Raw genomic sequence first — 22,447 nt, 5'->3', positions numbered from 1 at the left:
TTGAAATTATTATTTATTTTATTTGTGACTTACTTTATTATCCAAAGTACTTTAAACACAACTTTTTATTTTTTATATTTGCACAAATTTTCTAAATAAGACGAGTGGTCAAAAAGTGTAAATAAAAAGTCAAAATCCCTTATATTATAGGACGGAGGGAGTATCGCATCCAATCCTAGATTCTTTTTCTGACATAGGAAGTTTTCTTTTTTACTGCTTCCTCTCTTTTTAATTGGATGGAACTGTTATGATTTGTTGTACTTCTCAATCCAATGGTGATGAATTAATGTATGACGTGACTCATCTTAGGGTATATGTGTAAAAGTAGTGTATAAGCAATACAATATTCTATTCAGCCATCTATTAAGATATCCATATGCATATAGACTACCCATATGAAATAAATTATATTATCTATCTCTACTCTTCTCTCTTCTTCTAATAATATATTGTGTGTGTTTGTCTATATATATATATATAGCAATCTCCACAATATATATATATATATATATATATATATATATATTGTGGAGATTGCTATATGTAAAAAGTAAAATCTATTTATATGGGTCCCATCTATAGATCAATTTGTCATAGTATATTGGTGATGCCCTTAGGTGACATATCAAGATTAACTTTTCAGTGCAGATGGGGCCAAAATAAAAGACTGGCAACTCCCGTGCGCATAGTTGAAAATAAGCTAGACTACTTTAGAGAACAAAAGAAATGAACCTTGACCATTAAACTGTGTTGTACTGCGACTTCACTTTAGAGTCCTAAACTTAACATAGGTATTTAATTACTGCTAATTGTTTTCAATGTTGGGTGATGTATTCATCAAACAATGAGATATTCGTGGTGACTTCAACAACTTTAAAATATATTATCATGCTAGTTTTTTTTAGGTGCTAATAGGGATAAAGTGTGCATGTGTCCATTTATAAAGGTGAGTGTGAGTACATTGTAAGCGTATGTGTTAGTACCGTGATATCTTGTAAAAATAAATTTCACATGGTGGTAGAGCTGTGATCAATGTTTAAAAAATTGTGTGGTTACCGTGGCTATTAGATACGGTAACATTATCAGTTTTTAAAATTATATATACCTCACGATAACCGCACGGTTTTCACGGTAACCGTAAAACCGTGGGTTCAGTAAATCGTGGTTGTGGTTGATGGATAACAGTTCACTAGTGCTTCAATTCTCGTGCTCGTATTTGCATGCATACGGATTTGACCTCATGTAAGGGGTGGCACTCATAATTGCGGTCCATCTACAGTGCCATGTATATGTGATCATCCTATGTCTGGACTTTTATTTGCAACGATGCAATATTCTGATTATGTGCCTAACTTTATATACTCCCTCCATTTAAAATTACTTATCATTCTAAGTTTATTCTAGTTCAAATATAAGTATATTTGACCATTGAAGTTTTAAATCTGTATAGCTTAACAACATAAAAACTATATATTATGGAAATATTTCTTACGGTGAATCTAAAAATATAAATCTTACGATGTTAAACTATATAAAGTTTATTGAAAAGGATGATAAAAATTAAAATATTTGATTTGTAGTTCGAAATAAAAGGAGTACAAATATTATGAATATAGGTCATTTCAGTTTTCTCGACTAAGTCAATTTGGAGCTTGTAATCAATGTTTTATTCAACCTTTGTTCTTTTTTTTCTATTAACAAATAACCACTACTATAGACATGGTCGTCGCAGCTCCCCTCCTGGTAGCCACCGATCCAATATGAGTTAATATTTGGTCGACTATTTTTTTATTACATGGTATGACGCACACACGCTCACATCACTACACAACACAACATAAACGTTCATATCCTCGTGAATGAGCCTTTTTTTTTGGGAAAAGAGAATATATTACTCAATCACGGAGTTCTCGAAGACTAACCATGTAATGAAATTACAGCTATTGTTAGCCCAAATACCGGATAGGCCGGGCTCACACCGAGCTCTATCTGCTAAACAATGACTAACTCTGTTTTGACTACGCTTAGCCTTACAGAGTTTAAACTCCCTTCCAATCAGTAGATCTTTAACCTCCCTAACTAAGTACGACAAACCAGAGTGATCCTTTTCCTTGCGCCCTTTAACACGTGCTCTAGAGCTCTTTATACCCGGTGACCACAGATCCAATATGAAACATATTTGATCGAATTTAATATAGTTTGATTGCAGCCTTTTTAAAGCGGGCATGTTCATTTGTTTTGTTGGGCGAGTGTAGAATTAGGAGGCTCTCAAAACTATAAGTCCACCTCTTAGAATGCACTAAAATAGTAAAATACGACCCTCGCTACTCTGACTACTGTGACTCACCAAGGTAGTTCTGCCGTTCTGGCAAGTCCATAGGCCGCTGCACTTGCTATTTTACTGCTACCACCCATGCGTATCAACGTCGTATCCCTTCCTCTTTCTTTCTTAGAAACCCGAAAGGTGAAATCCACTCGTAACCGCAGCGATCGAAGGTGGAGTAGGGGTACGTGACGAACCAGCGGCAGCATAGTAGGCTGCTATCAGCGGTAATACTAGTATGCCAGAATGCCAATAGCTAGCCGAAACGGCAAAACCTCCGAAAACCCAGACCGGGGAGGAGGCCCATAAATGCGTGCTCACGACTCACGGCCAACGTCGCCTCGCGACGGCAACCGCAGCTCGATCGCGGCTGCAAATCTGCAAGTGGAGCCGGCGCCGGCCCGCCCGGTCGCAACGCAGGTTTAATTCCGTTGCCGCGGGCGCACGGTGGCGGTGATCTCATCCAGCTGCCAGCGCCGCGCCGCAGATCGGGCATCGCGCTGCGCCATTAATTGCGCCGCCTCCTCCTCGGTCGCGCGCTCCACAGCCGAGCCGAGGCCTCGGTCGCGAGCGACCACGCGCGCGCGCGCGGCTTACCGACAAAACCTTGCGGGCCAGGTGAAACGCTGCGCCGCGCCCGCGCTCCCAGGCTGAGCCCGTTGCCTGTGCCGTGCCGGGGGAGGAAAGGGGGGATGCCGGGGGGCGGTCGGTACGACGGTGCGTGCGCTCGTCTGCGGAATCCGTCGCCCACACCCGGCTACATCATTGCCGGCTCGTTTGCCGCACCCATGTAACGCATTAGCGCGCGGCGCGGGGCCGTACATGCTTTACACTCGCATCGCTTGTTCAGTTGTTCGTTGCCTTGAATTGCTGCTATGCTACTGCTCCATGCCACGATATTAACGGTGAGGAAGGGTAATAGGATTTGTGCGTTGACGGCCATTCCTTAGACGTAGGTCGATCAAATGCGAGCCTTGCCAGAATGATGAGATTTTCTTATGGGTGCAAAGGGATGTGATTCGGATCGATTGGCACTCCGCCGTCGCGATCGTTGGCTCGAGAGGCTTGTGCACTGCCGCTGCGGTCACAGAAACAATTATACTGGGTAACCGAGACTCAGTCTCAGGCACCGTTCATCTCAGAAATAAAAATTACTCCCTCCATCCCTCCTGTAATATAATGAATTTTGACTTTTTGCTTGTATTGTTTGACCACTCGTTTTATTCAAAAAAAAAGTTGTGCAAATATAAAAAACGAAAAATTGTGCTTAAAGTACTTTGAATAATAAAGTAAGTCACAAATGAAATAAATAATAATTCCAAATTCTTTTAATAAAACGAATGGTCAAACAGTATAAGAAAAAAATCAAAATCCCTTATATTATGGGAAGGAGGGAGTAAGACACTTGGTAAACTTGAATATATTCCCAACAAACTATAAAATTAATGTTTTGCTAAAGCATTGAAATATGAATATAGTGATATAACTTTTAGACGTTAAATGTATTTGTTACTTTGATTATTGATCAAAATACATAAAACTTGACTACTGAAAACAAGTACCGGAAATAATGTATACGTTCTACTCCCTCCGTCCCAAAAAGGCCAGTTTATTACTCAGGACGAATCTGCCATAATGCACAGTTTCTAACACGGCTAATCGTCTAGTTGCGACATTACTCAGGTTTGTTTTTTCATTTTACCTAACAAAAAGAGAATAAAACAGTAGTCGACCAACATGAGTACTTCCAAATTTGTATTAACTATTTGCAGTTGATCAATGAAATGAGTAACATCAGGGTCACCGATGTAAACAAAAATTGTACAATACACTGAAGCCTGAAGGTACGACTACATCTCAACATGTACACTTGTCGTCTGGCTGGGACGGTACAAAAGTAATGCCCGCCAATGTATACTTCGAGGAGGGTTTTTTTTTTTCGGTTAATGCTGCCTCCAGAATTTTGTTTGTCAAAATGGAACTGCTGCAGGGCTGTAGAGCTAGCAACATGCCAACGATCCCACAGCATCTGAGATTCAGAGGCCCAGAGCACGTTTTGAGTATAATAGAAAGCGACCTGCTCATGTGCATTCTGTTCTCTTCGACAAGGGACCGTGCTTCCCCCTTCAGCTGATCCATTTCAAGGTCCTACCCTGCATTTAACAGAACATTCCTCTACAGGCATTGCTACATGCAATCGAGAAATACCTTCGAAGTTCAGTGCCACATGAGTGATAAAAATGCTCAGCATGGCATCACCTATGATGTTCGTGCCAAAAAATCATCCACAGCAAGTGATGCATCACCATGTGAAACAGCATTATCAGGTTCCGGCATGTATAGGGAAGTAGAAGAAACCTGTCGAACAATAGAGGTAGTGCAGTGTTTCAAAAGCCAATACAACACAAACACATTGCAAAAACCTGCTGCGTGTTTTACCTTTGTGTCTATCTGCAATTCTCCGTTATTGTTATCTACTGAAAGAACAGCACCATGCGCTTTTAACCATTCTTCACATTCTTCCAATCCATCAGCTCTTTTAGCTTCACAAACTTCGTCAATTGCCATGAATCCCAAAACTTGTGCAGCATATTTTACAGGTAAAGTTGGGCGATATGATTTAGATATGCATTTTATAGCCTCAAAGCGCATCCGTTCAACATAGAGATCTACAGCACCAATCATGCAAGTTGCAAAGCAAAAACACCATCTCAATGAAATTAGATGAACACTTCAAATTACAGAGAGAGGGAGATCATATTTACCCATAAGACAAGAATTCAAGTCAGGTGCGGTCTTGTATAATTTGAAAAATAGAACATAGTTTCCAGATGAAACAGCGGAATGAACTGCAAGAGCATGTTTGACAGTTCTGTCTTGCTTGGCTTCCTTTGGCAAGCTATTAGATATGGATGTATATCAAATAAGGTTCATGTAACTATGAAATAACCAACTCATATGTGCTCATATTATGCAACCCTAATGGACTCATATTAACCAACTCATGTGAAATAACCAACCTTGCCATTGAAGAAAGCAAGTCTCTTTTGTTATTAGAGTGTAACATGACACACAACAAGTTGTAAGCAGAGAATTCGAAATGACAGCCTTTGATTCCTTCTGCATATAATCTCTTCAGTTGCGATTGGCACTGCAAAGAGTTGCAGCAGAAACAATAAAAAAATTAGGCTGTAGGTTTCTTTCTTCTGTGAGGCAACTAGACAAACAAAACTTAATAATTCAAGAATAGAGCATCCAGTTTTAGAAAAGACACAATTTGCAAAGTACCAACACTTTAACATGGCTAATTTACTGCATTTCTACGGCAGTTGCAATTGGTAGTAGTATAGACCATGTGCTACATATATGCTTCTGTTAAAAAAAAAGAGGGAGGGGGGGGGGTCAAGACTTTCAACTAGAAACTAATAAGGACATGGGGGGCTTTATTTCACCAGAGTATTATGTACGTTAACTTGGCTCAAACCGCTGAGAGCGGGTAATTTCTAACAAGGCTGTTAGTAGACGTGCGTAATGAAACTACAATAGCACATGACACTTGTTTATTATTCTTATGTCAGGAATAAGGACAGACATTCAGAACAAGATAAGCAAACCTGATTGAATTCAGGTAAATCTCCAGATTGAAGTGCTAAGCGCGCATGAGTTTCATAAACCTGAAAAAAAAAGAGAGAATAAAACAAGTAATATGGAAGCTACCAAAAAAAGCAGGCAAGATGAAACAAATGGCGGGAAGTTGGAACAGCGTTGACATGAAAAATCAAAGATAGATAATAGAGTAAAAAAGGATGGCATGCCAAAATAATATTAACTAAATAATTTCCTTCATGAATCAAAACATTAAAACAAACAGAATAATCGAGGCACGCCAAACTGTTAGAAACTACTCCGTCCTGTAATATCTGTCCTAGCCAACCATGCAAATAGGCCAATGAAGCAGCAGTTTAAGAAAAAAATTGATAAGAAATGATCATGTGCGTCCACATTGAATAGCACACAGCAACTATGTATTCACATGATCACATTACTAAATTTGGGAAAAGGAGTGCAAATAGCAACTACTCCATCCATCCCAAAATATAAGGCACAACCACTACTAACACAAAGACCAAGAAAAAATTTAATCACCTCCTTAATTGAATCATATCCATACATGCAAGCAATGTGATTGAGAGACTTAATGGTACATGAATTAAAATAAACCAAATTAAAAGAACCAGGAGAAGATAATTAATGTATGCATGCATGCACGCCTTATATTATGAGACAGAAAAAAATGGTTGTGCCTTATATTTTGGGATGGAGGGAGTATTATTTTTCTCGGATACATTGTGAAATGATATTTCCCGTGAAAATGGACTAACATAGTGAACAGGAGTATAATGCAGTATATAACACACAAAGTGGGCTAAGAAAGGCTACCATGACAGTCAGCTCGTTCTGAATCCTCTGAACAGTAAGATCTTGCCGAATTGATTTTAGTTGGTCACATTTATACAGATAATTCTTCTGAGATGTTTCAACCATATGAAGAGCTTTCTCTAAAACATCTTCTGGCCTTACCTGAAAAGGTATGATGAAACAAAACTAAAGCAAGGAGTAGCAAAAGGAAGAAAACAACATCTAGAGACAATTTCCTATCAACAATATGTTTTTCCAATCTAGGCAGTTTACAAGGTAATATTAGCAGAGCATTCTCACTGTGGCAGGATCAGGTGCTGATGTAAGACGAAGGTATCTTTTCTCAATTTCCTGACATGTTCCCTTGACAGTCAGTGCATCCCAATCCAAATCCTCCACAGCGAAGCTAACATCATCTCCATTACTTCTGCTAAGAAGCATTGGCATAGATCTCCTAGCATATGTATTGGATGTTCCATCCTTATCTGGAACAGAGCTCCTAGATTTTGAGGATGCAGCACCCTGACTACGTTCAAAACGCTTGGATCTATGCTCCCGGCGTTTCTTCTCCTCTGGTGAATTTGCTATTGTGATTGCATTAGCATAATATTTTGTCAGATCCTGCTCCTTATCACTGTCACTTGAAACATTTCCATTTTCAGTTAGACTTGAGTTACCACCAATCCGCTTCTTTTTACTAGGTCTCTGATTATATTGACTTAAAGGAGCCTGACGGGATTGGAGAAACTTCCCAATATCCCAACTTCTACCCTGCAAAGTATTTAGCTAAGTATTTCTCATAAATGAAAGGCATGCATGTTATATGAACCCATACTGAGATCTTACCGCTCTTTTAGTTGTTTCTGAACTATTGTAGGTATTGGTCTTTGCTGATTCTTTGGAAATCAATTCCACCTTATTTGCAACCTTTTCTTCTACAACAGGTTCCCACCTGCTTTTTGCACGTCTACTAGGGCTCCTCCTAGAAGTTGAGAAGGAGAAGGGGCTCAAATCCTTTGCAGAGCTGCCAAAGAAAAAAAGGATTGAGAAATTTAGCTCTATATCATTAAGATAATCATGAACTTGCAAATACGATAAAGTGTGGAAAGTACCATCATATGTGATATTACCTTTCTCCTAAATGGACATGAATAGCATGGATTTTGATGACTATGGCATTTATAACCCAAGCATATTTGCATGGCATTTTGCAACTTCACGATGCCTCAGTGCTACAATGGCAATGGTATATTGGTATTTTTCATAAATCCCAAGTTTATCTGATTATCTCAATGACCAAGATTAGTTGTTTGGTTATGGTGTTGTTTTGATGAACTCTGTAAGCTTAAAACCACCATATGGCATGAGCCTATATCCTCTATAAGACTCTAACGGGTAGATTTTGAGGTTTGTTAGAGAGGCTTAAGCCCCTATAGTACTGGCCAGCTGAAGTCCGTCCCCACCAGCTTATTCCAGAAAAGCATCTTCAGGAAGAAGCTAGGCCCTCCAACACAATATGCACTGGTGCTCCGAGGCATCCACTGAACTGACATGTCAATGTGCCTACTACCATGCATTCTTAGTAGACTCTACAATGTTTTTACCTGCCTAAGCAAGTAACCCACTTACCCTTATCATGTGTTGAACAACAAAACAAAGAACAGATGTTATTCCAATAATTTCTTGATCTTAATAGTTCTATGTGGGGAGGTGGGGGAGGAATTATGATTTGGTGATCCTGCCCATGATGCTTCTTAAGTGGCATATATTGCATCTAGCACAGTGCTGTTGTTCTCAGTTTTTACAGTACTTGTATGTTCAAGCATTAAGAGAAAAATGTGAGATTTTTTTCATAGTGAACAAAGCAAAGCATCTTTACATAGTTATAAATCAATGGCAACAAAATTTGCTTTCCAATATCCAAATAATTCAAATCAAGCTGCAGGAAATACTCCTAAAGAATACTACTAACCAAAAAGGTGCTATACAAGAATACAAGCATATGATTTGATGGTTACTGCCACATGAAAAGCTACATCATCACTAGTGGAAGGAGGAAATGGAGGGAAGAGCAGCACACCTTGTCAAATTTGTGCTTGTAATGTTTTCTGGCAAAGGAACCAGTGGCTCAATGTCCCAGTTCTTAGTATGAAGGATACCATCAGCAGTTGCCTTGGTGATTATCTGAATTATCGGAAGGGAAAAACTTGGGACTTAGGAGACTCTTTATGAAGTTTGTAAGAACATATATTTCATGGCAAGCTCCAATGGGCGCATAATGAAAATCAACTTAAGAGCTTAAATATGAAGTCACTTTTTGTGGAAAAATTAATGCATGCCTAAGTATAGAATATTCCTATGGCTACTTCTCCACGGTAAAACAAACGCAACGCGCATGCTTAAAATGAAGAATTCCAAAGTGGAGAGTGAAGCATGTATTCTTCGCAAATCAATTATATTGAAGATTATGATCATCTGTGTGTCTCCTGTGAATTCAGTCTAGCTTGCTGGGAGTTGATAGAGATCCATAGGAGCTCTCTACTTTTATGGTTAAACTCCACAAGGCGTGCATATACATCTTGTAAAGAAGTGTATAAAGAATTTTTTCCCTTCTGGTTGCTGGCATATATGGTTATAAAGAATAGATACATCTTTGACAAGATTCCTCCAAACAAGCATAGGTGGAAGACAATGCTTACAGCAGAAATGAACCTTCTCAGGTTAAGCTAACAAGAAGTTTCTGCCAAATCTAAAGAACAGATACATCTTTGACAAGATTCCTCCAAACAAGCATAGGTGGAAGAGAATGCTTACAGCAGAAATGAACCTTCTCAGGTAAAAACTAACAAGAAATTTCTGCCAAATCTCCAAGAGGCTTCAGGAATTCACCTACGTGATCTACTCTGTTTTCTATTTGCTTGTCTGGCCTCTGTGCCATTGTTTCTTTGTGGATCTTTGTTTATGTACCTTGTATATATCTACCTATCTATTTATTTATTGCTGTCGTTGATGTTAGTGTGTTAACTTCAGTATGGAACAACCCTAACTATTTTACCCATTCCCATAGTTACTAAAGGTCTCATGAACTGAAGGTTGCGTCTATAACTAGAATCCAGCCAGACAGAAACCAAGATATAGTGTTTAAAAAGAATTAAAAACAACAGATTACTGAACCTCTTTCAAGATGTTCTGCACGGCAGACCTCTGGGCATCATCCTTGCAACGGGAAACATTCCGCCCAACATAAGTACGAAGCGAAACAGGGATTGATCCCTAAACAGATCAGGAAATTGTGTAAACAAAACAGGTAGATGTAAAGCTGTGCATGTTATATTTGGCATGACCACATGAGAAATCGACAGGCATTAAGTACATTAGAGATTTGACAAATTTTGAATCTGGGCACTGCCACTTATTTGAGAGCCAGGAATGTACAAATATAATTTCAAAAATGGAAATGTTAAGGAGTAAGCATGTTTAAATTTCCACAAAGTTGGTTCCTTGTCCCTGAAGGATAATAATAGTATCGTTGATAATCACCAAAACAAAAACAAGTAAATAGAATCGTTACTCACCTGCGTTACAGCTTCGTGACCATCTTGAGCTGCTTTCACATCATTCTTTTGCACTGCGACACTAACATATGCAGGCTTTTTTGATGAATCAGCTTCTAAATTTCTCTTCTCTACTTTGGGCATTGCCATAGGAAGAGTTGGAGCTATTCGAGGATTTGTTGGGATCTGGATTTTGTTTACCCTGAGAGCATCTGATGTCGCAGAACCCTGAAAAGTTGGTTGAGAACTTTCAGAAACATGATTGACTGAAGAAACGTTTGAAATTGGACCCTGCCAACGTGAAGCCTTCTGTTGATCTGCTTGGTTACTTAGTGGTAACTGACTATAGTATGTAGTGCCCGGTTGATATGTTGGTGCTAGGTTAGCATACTGGTTCTGAAATCCTGGGACAGCTGGTGCCTGGTTAACATACTGGTTTTGGAATCCTGGGGTGCCTGGAGCCTGGTTGACATACTGGTTTTGATACCCTGGGGGACCTGCTGCCTGGTTGACATGCTGATTTTGAAACACTGGGGTTCCTGGTGCCTGTCAATTGCTAACTGTTAAATTTGGCAACGCAAAACTACTTGTGGGAAAAACCTGAATAAAAAAATATACAATGAATAGGACATAGGAAGTGCTCAGAGTCACAGGTTCCCAAGTACTAATGAAGAAATAATACCTGCGGGGGAGGGACAGCAGTTGCACCAGCATCACTTCTCCATGTAGTGCCTGGTGGAGGTGGTTGGGTGCTCGGATAAACATAACCAGAACTGACGCTGGCAGTGTTTGCATCAGAAACACTGCTGACAGCAACTGCAGGACCACCAGAACTTGGTGCGGACTGATCATAATAATAAGGCCATTGATTATACTGCTGATGATAATGGTAAGAATTGTTGGGTAGTGAACTAGAACTCTGGGCTGCATTAGTATCTGATGGAGTATAGCTCTGATATGATTGTACATGATTATCTCCAGAACTTCCGCCAGTCCAGGAATTGCTTTGATAATAATTGTTGCTGGTAGCATATCCCGGTGCAGTCTGATGAGCACCAGCATTATAATATGTGTTACTTGTAGGACCAACATAAGATCCTGAATTCTGAAATGAAGTAAGAGGCTGATAAGCAGCACCTGAACTTTGATCTACTCCTTGTTGAACAGAAGATTCATTTGTACTTTGTGGACAGTTATAGTAATAGTTTGGATACTGTGGAGCATTGTAACCGGGTTGAACAGAATTCGAGTAAGGAGCATAAGAATCAGTTGCACCAGTAATGCCCATAGCTGATTGGACCACATGAGTTGCACCACTTGTCACATTTTCAGTAGATCCTGGAACTGACACATCCCTTTGTGGGTCATAATAAACTGTGTTTTGGTTAGAGTTATTCATTGAATAGTTCCAGGGAGCACCAGTCGAAGAAGACCACAAATGATGATCAGAAGCTGAAGGTTGATATGGAGATGGACTTGGCTGCTCCATGCCTGTGCCCTATTATTTGTTTAGAACAAACAAAATTTCAGGTTGGAACAATGTATGATGTGAAAAAAAAAACTTACAACACAATATGACGCTTCTCTGGCAAAACAGGGAAAATCATGGAAAGAAATATCGATCCCCATGTAGCAAAGTGTAGAAACAGGCAGAAAAACATTAGGAGTACACTATTGTGCCACGTGACCCACAGAAAAAAAAACAGCATGAGATGCAAAAAGAATGCCAAGGTAATATTCACACAGTAATGACTTGTTTTATAAGACAGTCTTTATACAAAAAAAACCTTTATGTACAATTCCCCTTACTTGTTTTGTACAAAACCACCTTTATCTATACAAGGCAGAATTCCCCTTTCATGCTTTATCTCACAATATAGTACATAATGACATGTCAGATGTGGCAGAGAAAATCTAAAAGGATGACGTGGCAAACAAATGACAGCAGAAACTGTCTAATAAATGCAATATTAGAATATACACAAACTACAGCATCAACTGGCTTTAACCTGCCGTTCAAGCAAAGATGCACAACAAATTTAACACAAACCTACATAAGTACAGTTACATTTATGCCCATCTTTATAAATTTATGTCTTACAGAATAAGCAGATGGCATCACAGGTCCTCACACTTAGGGCATTACTTCACAAAACAGACTCCTAAAAAGCAGGTCCTCACGTGCTAAATGGTTTCACCAGTAGATCTTTGATCCTAGCTTTCCGAAACCTGTTTACTGCTATATCCGAAACATTAGGCATGCCGGTTTCAAAAAGGGAAAGAAAACGCCTTGTAAATAGGTGGGCACGCTCTAATTAATAACATTTAAAACTTTATTCGTGGCAGCTCCATATCAGCCATATCCACTGAACATTAAAGAGTACAGAATGAAGCATACAATTTATGTAGAGTGCAGACAAACAACGTTATCAATTTCAGAATGAAACAAGCTATTCAGTTACATCCAAAACGCTGGCAACGGACAACATTATAAGCGCCTCATGTATTAACCTCCGGGGGACTAAACGGCTAAACCACAGCAAATTGACCAACAACCATGACGGCTTGTCAACTAGGTACGTAGATAGGAAGAGTGCGCAGCCATTATGCTATAAGCAAAGCAACAGTAGTACTCCCTCCATTCTTTTCTGTTTGACGTTGGAACTAACCAACGTCAAACATTTGGGGAAGGAGGTAGTAGTAAACAACAACATTGTAATATATGGCATCAACCTACTTCGACTATTTCAGTCCTTGGTTTTCCTAAATTCGTGAACAAGTAAATTAGCAAAAAAAAAACATCCCTAAACATCTTCCACCGGCTACAACTAGATATCCAACCGTTGCACTAAACCTAAGTTTCTCAAGGCAACACGCCCAAGCAGAAAACACTGAAGTAATCAACTAGATTATGGATACCACCCACTGCATCCTAACCCAAAGCAGAGGCGAATCACACCGCGCAAGTGCAGGAAATAATCACAACTCCAAAAGGATGCGGCGGCAGAGGCCTCACAACTCACAAGCTAGGGACTGACGCCGAATCAGGAGCAGAGGAAGCATACCGCAGTGGGCTTGGCGTCGGATCCGGCAGCCGCCTCCCCGCCCTGGGCCGCCATATCCCGGCGCCCTACGGCTCCAGAGCTCGAGCTGAAACCCTAGCGGCCTCACAACAGGTGAGAGCCACCCCCCGAGTCCGCGGCTAGCACGGGCAAGCGGAGCCGGATCGAGCGGGAGGGAGCACGCGCGCAATCCCGGGAAAGAAAAGCTGGAGAAATCGGAGGCGCGGGTTGACACGGCGAAGATTTCGTTGGAGAAGAGGGGGACTATGGCGAGCCGGATGTGCGAGTGCGGCGGTTTGAGTTTTTTTTTCTTTTTCTTTTTTTTTTCCACCTCCGTCGGGCCGGGGACGAGAGAGGAGGGGTCGGCGGGTGCGGCGGAGGGGGACGAGTAGAGAAGAGAGACGTGTGTGTGGGCTTATAACCTTGTGGCTTGGTTTGTAAACGGGCCTGACTAGCCCAAAAACTGGTTATGCAGGCCCAACGTTAGGCCATTCACGATGCGGTGAGGTGGCGTGTGGTAATCTCTGTCCATGTCGGTCCAATGCGTGCATGGAGGAGAGAAGGAGATGGGGCCCACGTTTTCACCAGGTTCGCATGGCTAGTTTTGGCTCCGAGAACCTCAGCAAATTTTGTGAGAGAAACACAGTGAGTGAGTGAAAAAGCTCGCCGGAGAGGAAGAGTAGGGGCGCCGAATCCGAGCCAGATCCGTGCCGAGTTCGCCATCCCATCCGGCGGCGACGAGAGGAGCTCGCCCGCAGAGGTGGTGAAGCGACGGCGCCCTCGCCGGCCGACGTCGAGCTCCCCCGCCGCCGAGCTCCCCCGCCGCCGATTCCTCCGCCGCCCGCTTCCGCGTGCCGACCTCGCCGTTGTTTCATGGGAGGTGGGAGGAGGGAGAGGAGGGTGGTGCGCCGGCGAGCGCCAAGCCCCGCCGCCTCTCCCGTCGGTAGCGGAGGAGCTCGGCCCGGCTTGGGGCTATGGGGTGGGGAAAAAGGAGTGAAGAAAGGAGGGGATAAAGAAAAAGTTAGTAAAGTGATAAAGTTGGTACCTGTGAGACCACGTGCACTGTGAATGGGTTGCCACGTTCATAATGCAATGAGTTGGCATTCAGCCTGAGCAATCCACGTCGGCAAAGCGGGGAGAATCTACGCCACGTCCGTGTTTGGGCCCACAAACCTGAGGTCCTCGCGTCCAAAGAAGGTCACAAGTTCTCCGGTGATATCGAGGTCGCATGGGGCAGGGAGAGAGCGCCGCAACCGCGCTTGGAGCGAGTGGCTTCTCCATCGTTGCTCCGCGCGCGCGCTCGCCTCCGATCTCCTCGTCCCGCTCCATGTCCGGCGCCGGCCGCCTCGCTCCAAGTCCGGCGATGGCGCCACACTCCACGTCCGGCGCCGCCGCCTGCTCCACGTCCGACGCCGGCCACCCCGCTCCAAGTCCGGCGTCGGCGCTCCACTCCACGTCCGGCGCCCGCCTCCCCGTGCCTGGGCAGCGCCGGGAGAGAAGAGACGTCGGCCGGGGAGGAGAAGAGTGCTGGTCGGGGGAGGAGTGGCGCCGGCCGGGTCGCCCGGCCGCCCGGCACCGTCGCCGCTCGGGCCACCCCGCCCGCCGCCTTCGACGCCGCCCGGGGCGAGAGGAGAGAGATCCGCCGCTTGGGGCCGCCGCTGTCGTCCACAGCGCCGCTCGAGGCCGCCGCCGTCGTCCGTCGCGCCGCTCGACGCCGCCGGTCGACACCGCCGCCGCTCCGCTAGCTCGGCACTGCCGCCGCAGCTCCGCTCGCGCGGTGGGAAAGTAAAGAGAGAGAGAGATGAAATGGTAGAGGAGCAGCGCCTGCTTCTCTCGTGACGCAAAGTACCGGTGGGGAAACTAGAGAGAGAGATGAAAAGGTAAAAAAGTTGGCAAATTTGCTGTAGCACATCTTAAAAAACGTGTAATTAGTTGGAGCACACCGTAAAAATGTGTATTTGCGGCAAGGCATCGAAAAAAAATGGTAATTGTCTGCTGGACATCCGCAGCATTATTTTATTATTTTTGGAGGAAAACTAGGGAAACAATGATTAAAGACAAGTTTGCCCTTGGCTCAAATGACTCCCACGTGGGCCCCACATGAAAGTCCCCACTCCCTCTCCTTCTTCCCAGACAAGCCGGGTGGCGGAGCGGCAATCCGCGGCCACGGCGACGGTGCCGGCCACGTTCGCCGACGGGAGGGGGGTTTACATGCAGCCACGCGCGCCGGCGCTCATCTGCATGCTCGGCTTGGCGATGAGTGGCGCCGTCGCGCTCGTGGCGGAGCGCCGCGACATGAGTGGGACCACTCAGCCAGGACGTCGGTTGTGTCGGAGTAGGCGCTCAAGAGTGGCGGCTGCCCGGCGCTCGTCTCCCTCCCGGCGTCGTCGTTCTTCGCTGACAACCTCGTCGGAGGCTTTCTACTCACGACGCTCGCCGACACTCATCTGGGACGAAGGAAGATGCTCGTCCTGTCACTGGCGACCATGCCCGTGTCCGTCCTCTCGTGGCTCCTCATGGGCAGGTTCAACCGGCGCAGCTCGGTGGTCGAGCTCACCGCGGCGTCCGGGCTATGCAGCCTCGCGTGTGTCGTCATCCCGGCGGACCCGGAGGCCAGCACCGGTGGCTTGCGCCTCGCCGCCGAGCTATCCTCCTTCGCGTCATGTGAGACCACGCGCTCATCTGGGGCAAGGGTGGTGACCACGCCGACAACGGCAAGCCACCAGCTTCCGCCACGCCGTAGCGCCACGCCATCGTGGCCTTGGCCGCGCCGCCGCACACAGCTGGCCGCCGGCGCCTGCGCTGCTGCGCCCGGCCGTCGCCTCGCACCGCCCCACGTCAGCTGTCTCCTGCTCAGGCGTGCACTCGCGTGGTGAGAAAGGGGATCGAGAGAGAAGCAAGAAGAAAGAATAGAGAGAAGAGAGAGAATGAGAAAGAAAAGAATAAAGAAAAAGAAACAAATTCAAAGGGTATAACCGTATTTACACAGCTGTTTCTCTCTCCTTTTCCTCCAAAAATAATAAAATAGTGCTGCGGGTGTCCAACAGCCAATTACCAGTTTTTTGCGATGCACTATAGCAAATACACGTTTTTACAGTATCCTCTAGCTAATTACAAATTTTTTTTGATGTCCTATAGCAAATTTTACCAAAAAAGGTAATACTAGTGGGACCCACCACGAGTGGCCTGCACTATGAGACATGTAGCTTATATTGTTCCTCGCCTATGTGGCTAGTGAGGTCCGGCATTTTTCGGTGGCGCACTGCTAATGCCTTGAAGGTAGTTGCTTACGAAGTTTTTAGTCTATGTAGCAGTTTTGACTCCTCAAAATTTGGTGATGCATTGTGAGTGACCTTAGGGGATGCAAATGCAGAACTCGCATGAATATTTTTTCTGCACTTCTTCCATTTAGGTTCTGTTTAGTTCACATCAAACTTTCAACTTTACATCACATCACATCCAAAACTTTCCTACACACATAAAACTCCTAACTTTTTTTTCCAAACTACCAATTTTCACCAAACTTCTCTCCAATTTCAGGAACTAAACACAGCCTTAGCTATGAAATGAGTACTAGGATTAGTATCAGATAAATTACTATGGATGGAATATCTTGGTGACATTGTTGAATGCCCATGCATTTTATTTATATGTTATTTACCACCTCTGTTTTTTCTACTTATCATTCCAATACATATATGTTTCATGGCTATTTTTTGGGACTATATATTTATAAAAATTAGGAGAAGTATAATCATATGAAAGTGCTTTTCTAGACAAATCTTATTTACCAATTACCAATAACATTTTCTCATGTCAAATCCTAATATGGTATGTATCAATAAACCATTTGAAGTTTCAAGGTTTAACTGCATGCATTCTATATTTGGAATAGTATTGATATAGCCGCAAATTTAAGTGTTTGACAGTTGTTTTCTTTATATAATATCAAATCAGAACTACAAAAAATATTTAACCCTTCTCTAAAAGTATTTTGGGTGACAGATCTCTTCCTAATCACGTATTCATGCAATAGAAACAACGATTTCGATCCAGAAACGCGTGCGATGCAACAATAGCTCGATACTGCTGGAGTACATAGCTAAGCATTGCGTATACGAAGTCCAACTCCCAACAAAATTTGCAGTCCCAACTCCCAACCAAATCGGCAAATTGCTCAGTTGGCAACAATTCAGCAGAAGAGCACGCCGTCATGCCAATCATTGAACGAAAGGGAGCAGTGAGCACCTCTACCATAGAAAAGGGTGGAGTAGTGGAGATTGGAGAATTAAGAAGTGCAAAGCTAAGATAGGGATCAACCATATGAAAACAATCTGACCTTGAGGTTGACATTCCACCTAAATGCTGCAGGATTCTTAAGGATTCGCCAAAAACAAACAGCAATAAACAGTTGGAGCGAATAGAAATTCCTAATGTGAGATTTGCACAAGACAAAACTAGCAGTTTTATACTAGCTCATATGAACAACAATAACTAGAAGCATGAGGTTTGCAGCGAATGACCCAACTTTGTTAATAGCTAAAACACCATACGGATTTACACAGCACAAGTTCAGAACACGAAAGCAAACTTGCCCCAGGCACAAGAACGATGCCAACACAAACTACTGCTACTACTACTAACTGAGACCCAGATCAATTGGAGATATCCTCCCGGATTTCTTGACCGCGAGCCAAGACTTGTCCCCACGGCCAGGCGGATGCAGCGGCGGACCTCAGCCGCCGAAGCCGTAGAGGGTGCGGCCCTGGCGCTTGAGCGCGTAGACGACGTCCATGGCGGTGACGGTCTTGCGGCGGGCGTGCTCCGTGTAGGTGACGGCGTCGCGGATGACGTTCTCGAGGAAGATCTTGAGCACGCCGCGGGTCTCCTCGTAGATCAGCCCGGAGATGCGCTTCACGCCGCCCCTCCTCGCCAGCCTCCGGATCGCCGGCTTGGTGATGCCCTGGATGTTGTCGCGGAGCACCTTGCGATGCCTCTTCGCGCCGCCCTTGCCGAGCCCCTTGCCGCCCTTGCCGCGCCCCGACATGGCCGCCGCGCTCGCTCGCTGGAGGAGAAAGAGATGGGGGATTGGGGATTTTGGGGAAGGATTCGGTGGTTGTGAGCAGTGAGTGCGGTAGGCGAAAGGGCCAAAGGATATTTAAAGGGCAGGGCGGGGCGATGTGGAGTGGGTTTGGGCCGTTGGATGAGGGAGAAAATGGACGGGTGGGATCGGGGTGCGAGGGAGTTGCCACGGATTGGTGACGTGGACAAAAGCGCGGATCGATGAGATGGCGGGCGGGATCTGAAATTTCGTATTTTCGGCGCCCAAATCGAATGGGTTTGGGAAAAGATTAGCGGGACGGTGCCGTCTGCCGTGGTGGCTCTCTGACTGGTGGGGGCTTTGAATTATTGCGATGGTTTTAGCGGGACTGTGTTTTGTGTACTCCATATGTACTCCCTCCGTAAAAAAAAAAATCATGGGTTTCCGTGCCAACATTTGACTGTCCGTCTTATATAAAATTTTTTTATAATTAATATTTTCATTATTGTTAGATGATAAAACATGATTAATACTTTATGCGTGACTTATCTTTTTAATTTTTTTCATAGTTTTTTCAAATAATACGGACGGTCAAACGTTGGACACGGAAACCAGGGTTTGTCTTTTTTTTTAGACGGAGGGAGTATGCCAGTAAAATTTTCAGATGAAATGACATGAACATTCCTTCAATGATTGTACTGCTTTTTATGTTCTTTTTTCTAAGCTCAAATGAATACTAAATTTGAGCTAAATAGCACCGATAGTGCATTTATCAAAAGTTCAAAAAAAACGAAATATAAATGTTGGCAAAGCTGAAAAATGAACGTTTTGATAGTGCCTTTCTTTTCTACTAGTAGATTTTAGAGTTGTTTCTTTGACATTTACAAGAGTCAAAATCTGTATGTCCCGTTTGGAACAATTGAATCTATAGTGTTTTTGCAACAACTGAATTGATTTATGTATACATTGTATAAAATAATCCAATCCAAATGAATCTATATGCTTACACTCTTTCTCGAAGTGTACTCTATATTTGAACTCCGGTATTTCACACCATATACTCCAGGTGAATATATAAAACACAATAAACTAATATAAAAATGAACATTTTGATTTACAGCGGGAAGGAAAGATAGCGAGATGAATATAGAAAACACAAGATAAGATACCACAACAGAACAACAATTGACAGAGCGACCATACTCCCCTTCGAGGGACTTCAAGGAACCTGTATCTCAATTGACCCAATCCTCACCAAGCTATCAACCATGAAGAAGTTTTAGTTTCTAAGCTACCACCGAGACAAAACTTCGTTTCCAAGCGACCACCAAGATTCAAGCTTGGACGACGAGCTACTGCATCCAATGATGCTTGATTTACCAAGAGCACCATGATTAGTATCCACTCAAATACTTCTTTCGTTCCAGAGGTGATGATAAACCTTCACAAAACCTTCTAGGGCTATCATAACAATCGGGTACTCGCAGGTGACGCCTAGCTGGCTAGGAGGAGAACCTAAAAGAGTAAGAATCACAATGTCGAAGGTAGGTCATTGATTCATAGGTGTTCAATTCAATACTAGTTCACTATATTTTTAGATCCAATCCCCTGTCTCTCACACAATAAAATTGGCTCAACAACCTAGAAGAAGAAGGGGTGGAAACCCTAGGAGATTAGGTCTAAAGGATCTGACATCCACTTATTCAGAGCGTGTGAGGAAGGGGGGTGGGGAGCATGGAGGATAGTGAAATGCTCACACCCATCCAAAATTAGCCGTTACACACAAATTTAAACATCTGAGTCTCTAGTTTGTTGGATTACTTGGATTGCTCCAAGAAAGGAAGACTAGAGTCCCTGGTTGGCTCACTCTGTCAGCTAGAGAAAAAAGGTGCCAGAGTCTCCTCTATGGTTTTTTGTTGCACACAACTAATAAGTTTACATGAGTATCCGGTTTACACCTATCAGAGTCTCCGGTGATCACTTTGCTCCAAACCTCAGTCTCCAGTGATCATCACTTTGCTCCAAGCCTCGTTTTCCCTTGTGAGTATGGTCATATGGTGCCAAGTGACTCTCTCTCTCTCTCTCTCTCTCTCTCTCACACACACTCACTCAAAAGAAAAAATATAAAGCAAAAATATCTTCAAGCACTTTTGTCGCTTGCTTTTGTTTATGGAGGGGTATCCTTGCACCAGTAATACAACTCGGGGCTAATATCTCCATTTTTCCTCAATAAACATGTTAGTACCAAAATTCACTAGGAGTTTAGGTGCACTTTCAAGTTATATTAGCATGATCGAATTATATGATACAATAAAAGGTTTGTAAATACGAAAATAAATTATTCTCGGAGTATTTATAGATGCCATTATCTTTTTCTAAACTATACTATAACTATTTAAAATTTAGTTGGACAATGGTAACACGATTTTACAGTTAAGCAATACTAGTGTGGTGATGAAATCATCGGGATTAAATTATGGTGTCCATGAATATAATTGTGAGCATACTAGTTTTTTTTATAGTTGTGTGCATACTTAGTTTTTATTAACAGTATGCACACTTATAATGTGTTCTTTGGTTGGGGTTTGGAACTAAACCCCTCATGCAAAAAAAAAAACAAAGCGATAAATTGACGTATGATCAATTAAATATCATTATCTAAACACACTTAAAAAAATAATGTGCTTTTAAAGCAACTTTTTTATATTTCTTTTTTTCCAAAAACATGTAATCTGTCAGTTTAGGAAGCGTGTATGCAGGAAACTGAGTGAGTGGATGTTGGGACTTGGGAACCTCACTAGACAACTCGGCCTTAGAGCAAGCAGTAAAGTACTATAAGCTGACTGGGTAGGCTCCAATATATGTCACATCATTTAATTCATATGTGGAAGAGAGAGAACTAAGTGGGCGCTTATTTTACCGCCCGAGTCCAGTGTAGTTTTTCACGTGCTACTTGATAGCAGATTGCTTTTGGTGATAATATAACACGTTTTGTGGGGCCAACCCAATATCATCCAATCTCGTGAGGGATCGTGCTAGTAAAGTAAGATTGAAAAAATAAGAGTAAATTACACCCACGATACAAGAAATTGGTAGGTGCGTGCGATTTAGTGCAAGAACTTAAAAAATGAGTAGACTGGTACATAAACTTGATAATCATGTGCATTTTAGTCAAAAACATTTACACATATCTTTTATTAATCCTAGTATTATAAGCTTAACAGCTACTCCCTCCATTTTACGTTATAAGACGTTTTGACTTACTTCAAATTTAACTAACTTTATACATAAATATAGTAATATTTATAATACCAAATTAGTTTCATTAAATCAATAATTGAATATATTTTCATAATAATTTTGTGTTTAGTTGAAAATATTATTATCTTTTTCTACAAATTTGGTCAACTTGAATCAGTTTGACTTCAACCAAAGTCAAAACGTCTTATAACCTGAAACATAGGGAGTAGATCATTGGCTCATGGATTCAATTTTGTGTCTTTGCCATGTTCATAACCTGAGGTAATGGATATGTCGATTAATCGAATCGTTTAGAAATTATGTTATCTGCATACACTTACTTTTGATAATCATATATCTTTCAGTTTCAAAATGACTGATTATTTTATTATTATAACTAACAAATTAAAAAACAATGTAGATCCTTATCGAGATGACATGAGTGGCTGCTTTGTTTATATGGCATAAAAGTATTGTGTGGAATATTGATCTTTCAACCAAAATACACACGGTAGCCAAGTTTTTTTTTTTACTGAACGCACTAGCCAAGTTGTGCACCTATATGCTTATTTTTCACGTTTTTTACTAGATCGCACCCACCTATCAAGTTCATGTACTGTAGACGTATAAATTACTTTAAAAAAAAAAGAAAACCAGCACCGGAAGTTGTGTATGATTAGTGTGCAACATATTGCTGTAGGCTGACATGGTCCGTTTTACCGTCGGCACTTAACTGTATTACTGATCTTGCTCTTAGGTTGCGGCGAGATCAAAAGTTATACTTCCATTTTGTAAAGAAAGGATAATT

At 42.5% G+C, this 22,447-nt stretch overlaps 2 protein-coding genes across 9 annotated transcripts; both read right to left on the bottom strand.

The window, feature by feature from the left end:
* Positions 1-4,048: 4,048 nt before the first annotated feature.
* On the bottom strand, positions 4,049-15,374 carry LOC4327459 (SAC3 family protein A). Of its 8 annotated transcripts, none has more exons than XM_026022321.2 (14): positions 13,362-13,748; positions 12,429-12,532; positions 10,979-11,794; positions 10,318-10,842; positions 9,917-10,015; positions 8,823-8,926; positions 7,589-7,766; positions 7,043-7,513; positions 6,764-6,904; positions 5,938-5,997; positions 5,344-5,474; positions 5,089-5,222; positions 4,763-4,992; positions 4,049-4,681 (listed from the first exon to the last, which is right to left on the bottom strand). In XM_026022321.2, exons 3-14 carry the CDS (start codon positions 11,783-11,785, stop codon positions 4,583-4,585), a joined length of 2,979 nt encoding a protein of 992 aa, XP_025878106.1. In that variant the 5' UTR covers positions 11,786-11,794; positions 12,429-12,532; positions 13,362-13,748; the 3' UTR covers positions 4,049-4,582. The 8 variants fall into 8 exon arrangements, with proteins under 8 accessions (XP_025878106.1, XP_066165988.1, XP_066165994.1 ...); XM_066309891.1 differs by lacking the exon at positions 12,429-12,532 and having other exon boundaries at positions 10,979-11,341; positions 11,434-11,794; XM_066309897.1 differs by lacking the exon at positions 13,362-13,748 and having other exon boundaries at positions 10,979-11,341; positions 11,434-11,794; positions 12,398-12,532.
* A 2,433-nt stretch (positions 15,375-17,807) lies between these two features.
* Positions 17,808-18,491, bottom strand: LOC4327457 (histone H4). Its single transcript, XM_015757496.3, has one exon. It carries the CDS (start codon positions 18,403-18,405, stop codon positions 18,094-18,096), a length of 312 nt encoding a protein of 103 aa, XP_015612982.1. The 5' UTR covers positions 18,406-18,491; the 3' UTR covers positions 17,808-18,093.
* Between the last annotated feature and the right edge of the window lie 3,956 nt (positions 18,492-22,447).

Source organism: Oryza sativa, chromosome 1, assembly GCF_034140825.1.
Source record: "Oryza sativa Japonica Group chromosome 1, ASM3414082v1".
In the NCBI taxonomy this organism is placed as follows: domain Eukaryota; kingdom Viridiplantae; phylum Streptophyta; class Magnoliopsida; order Poales; family Poaceae; genus Oryza; species Oryza sativa.
Note: the sequence above shows the minus strand (reverse complement) of the source record. Positions and strands in the feature narration are given on the sequence as shown.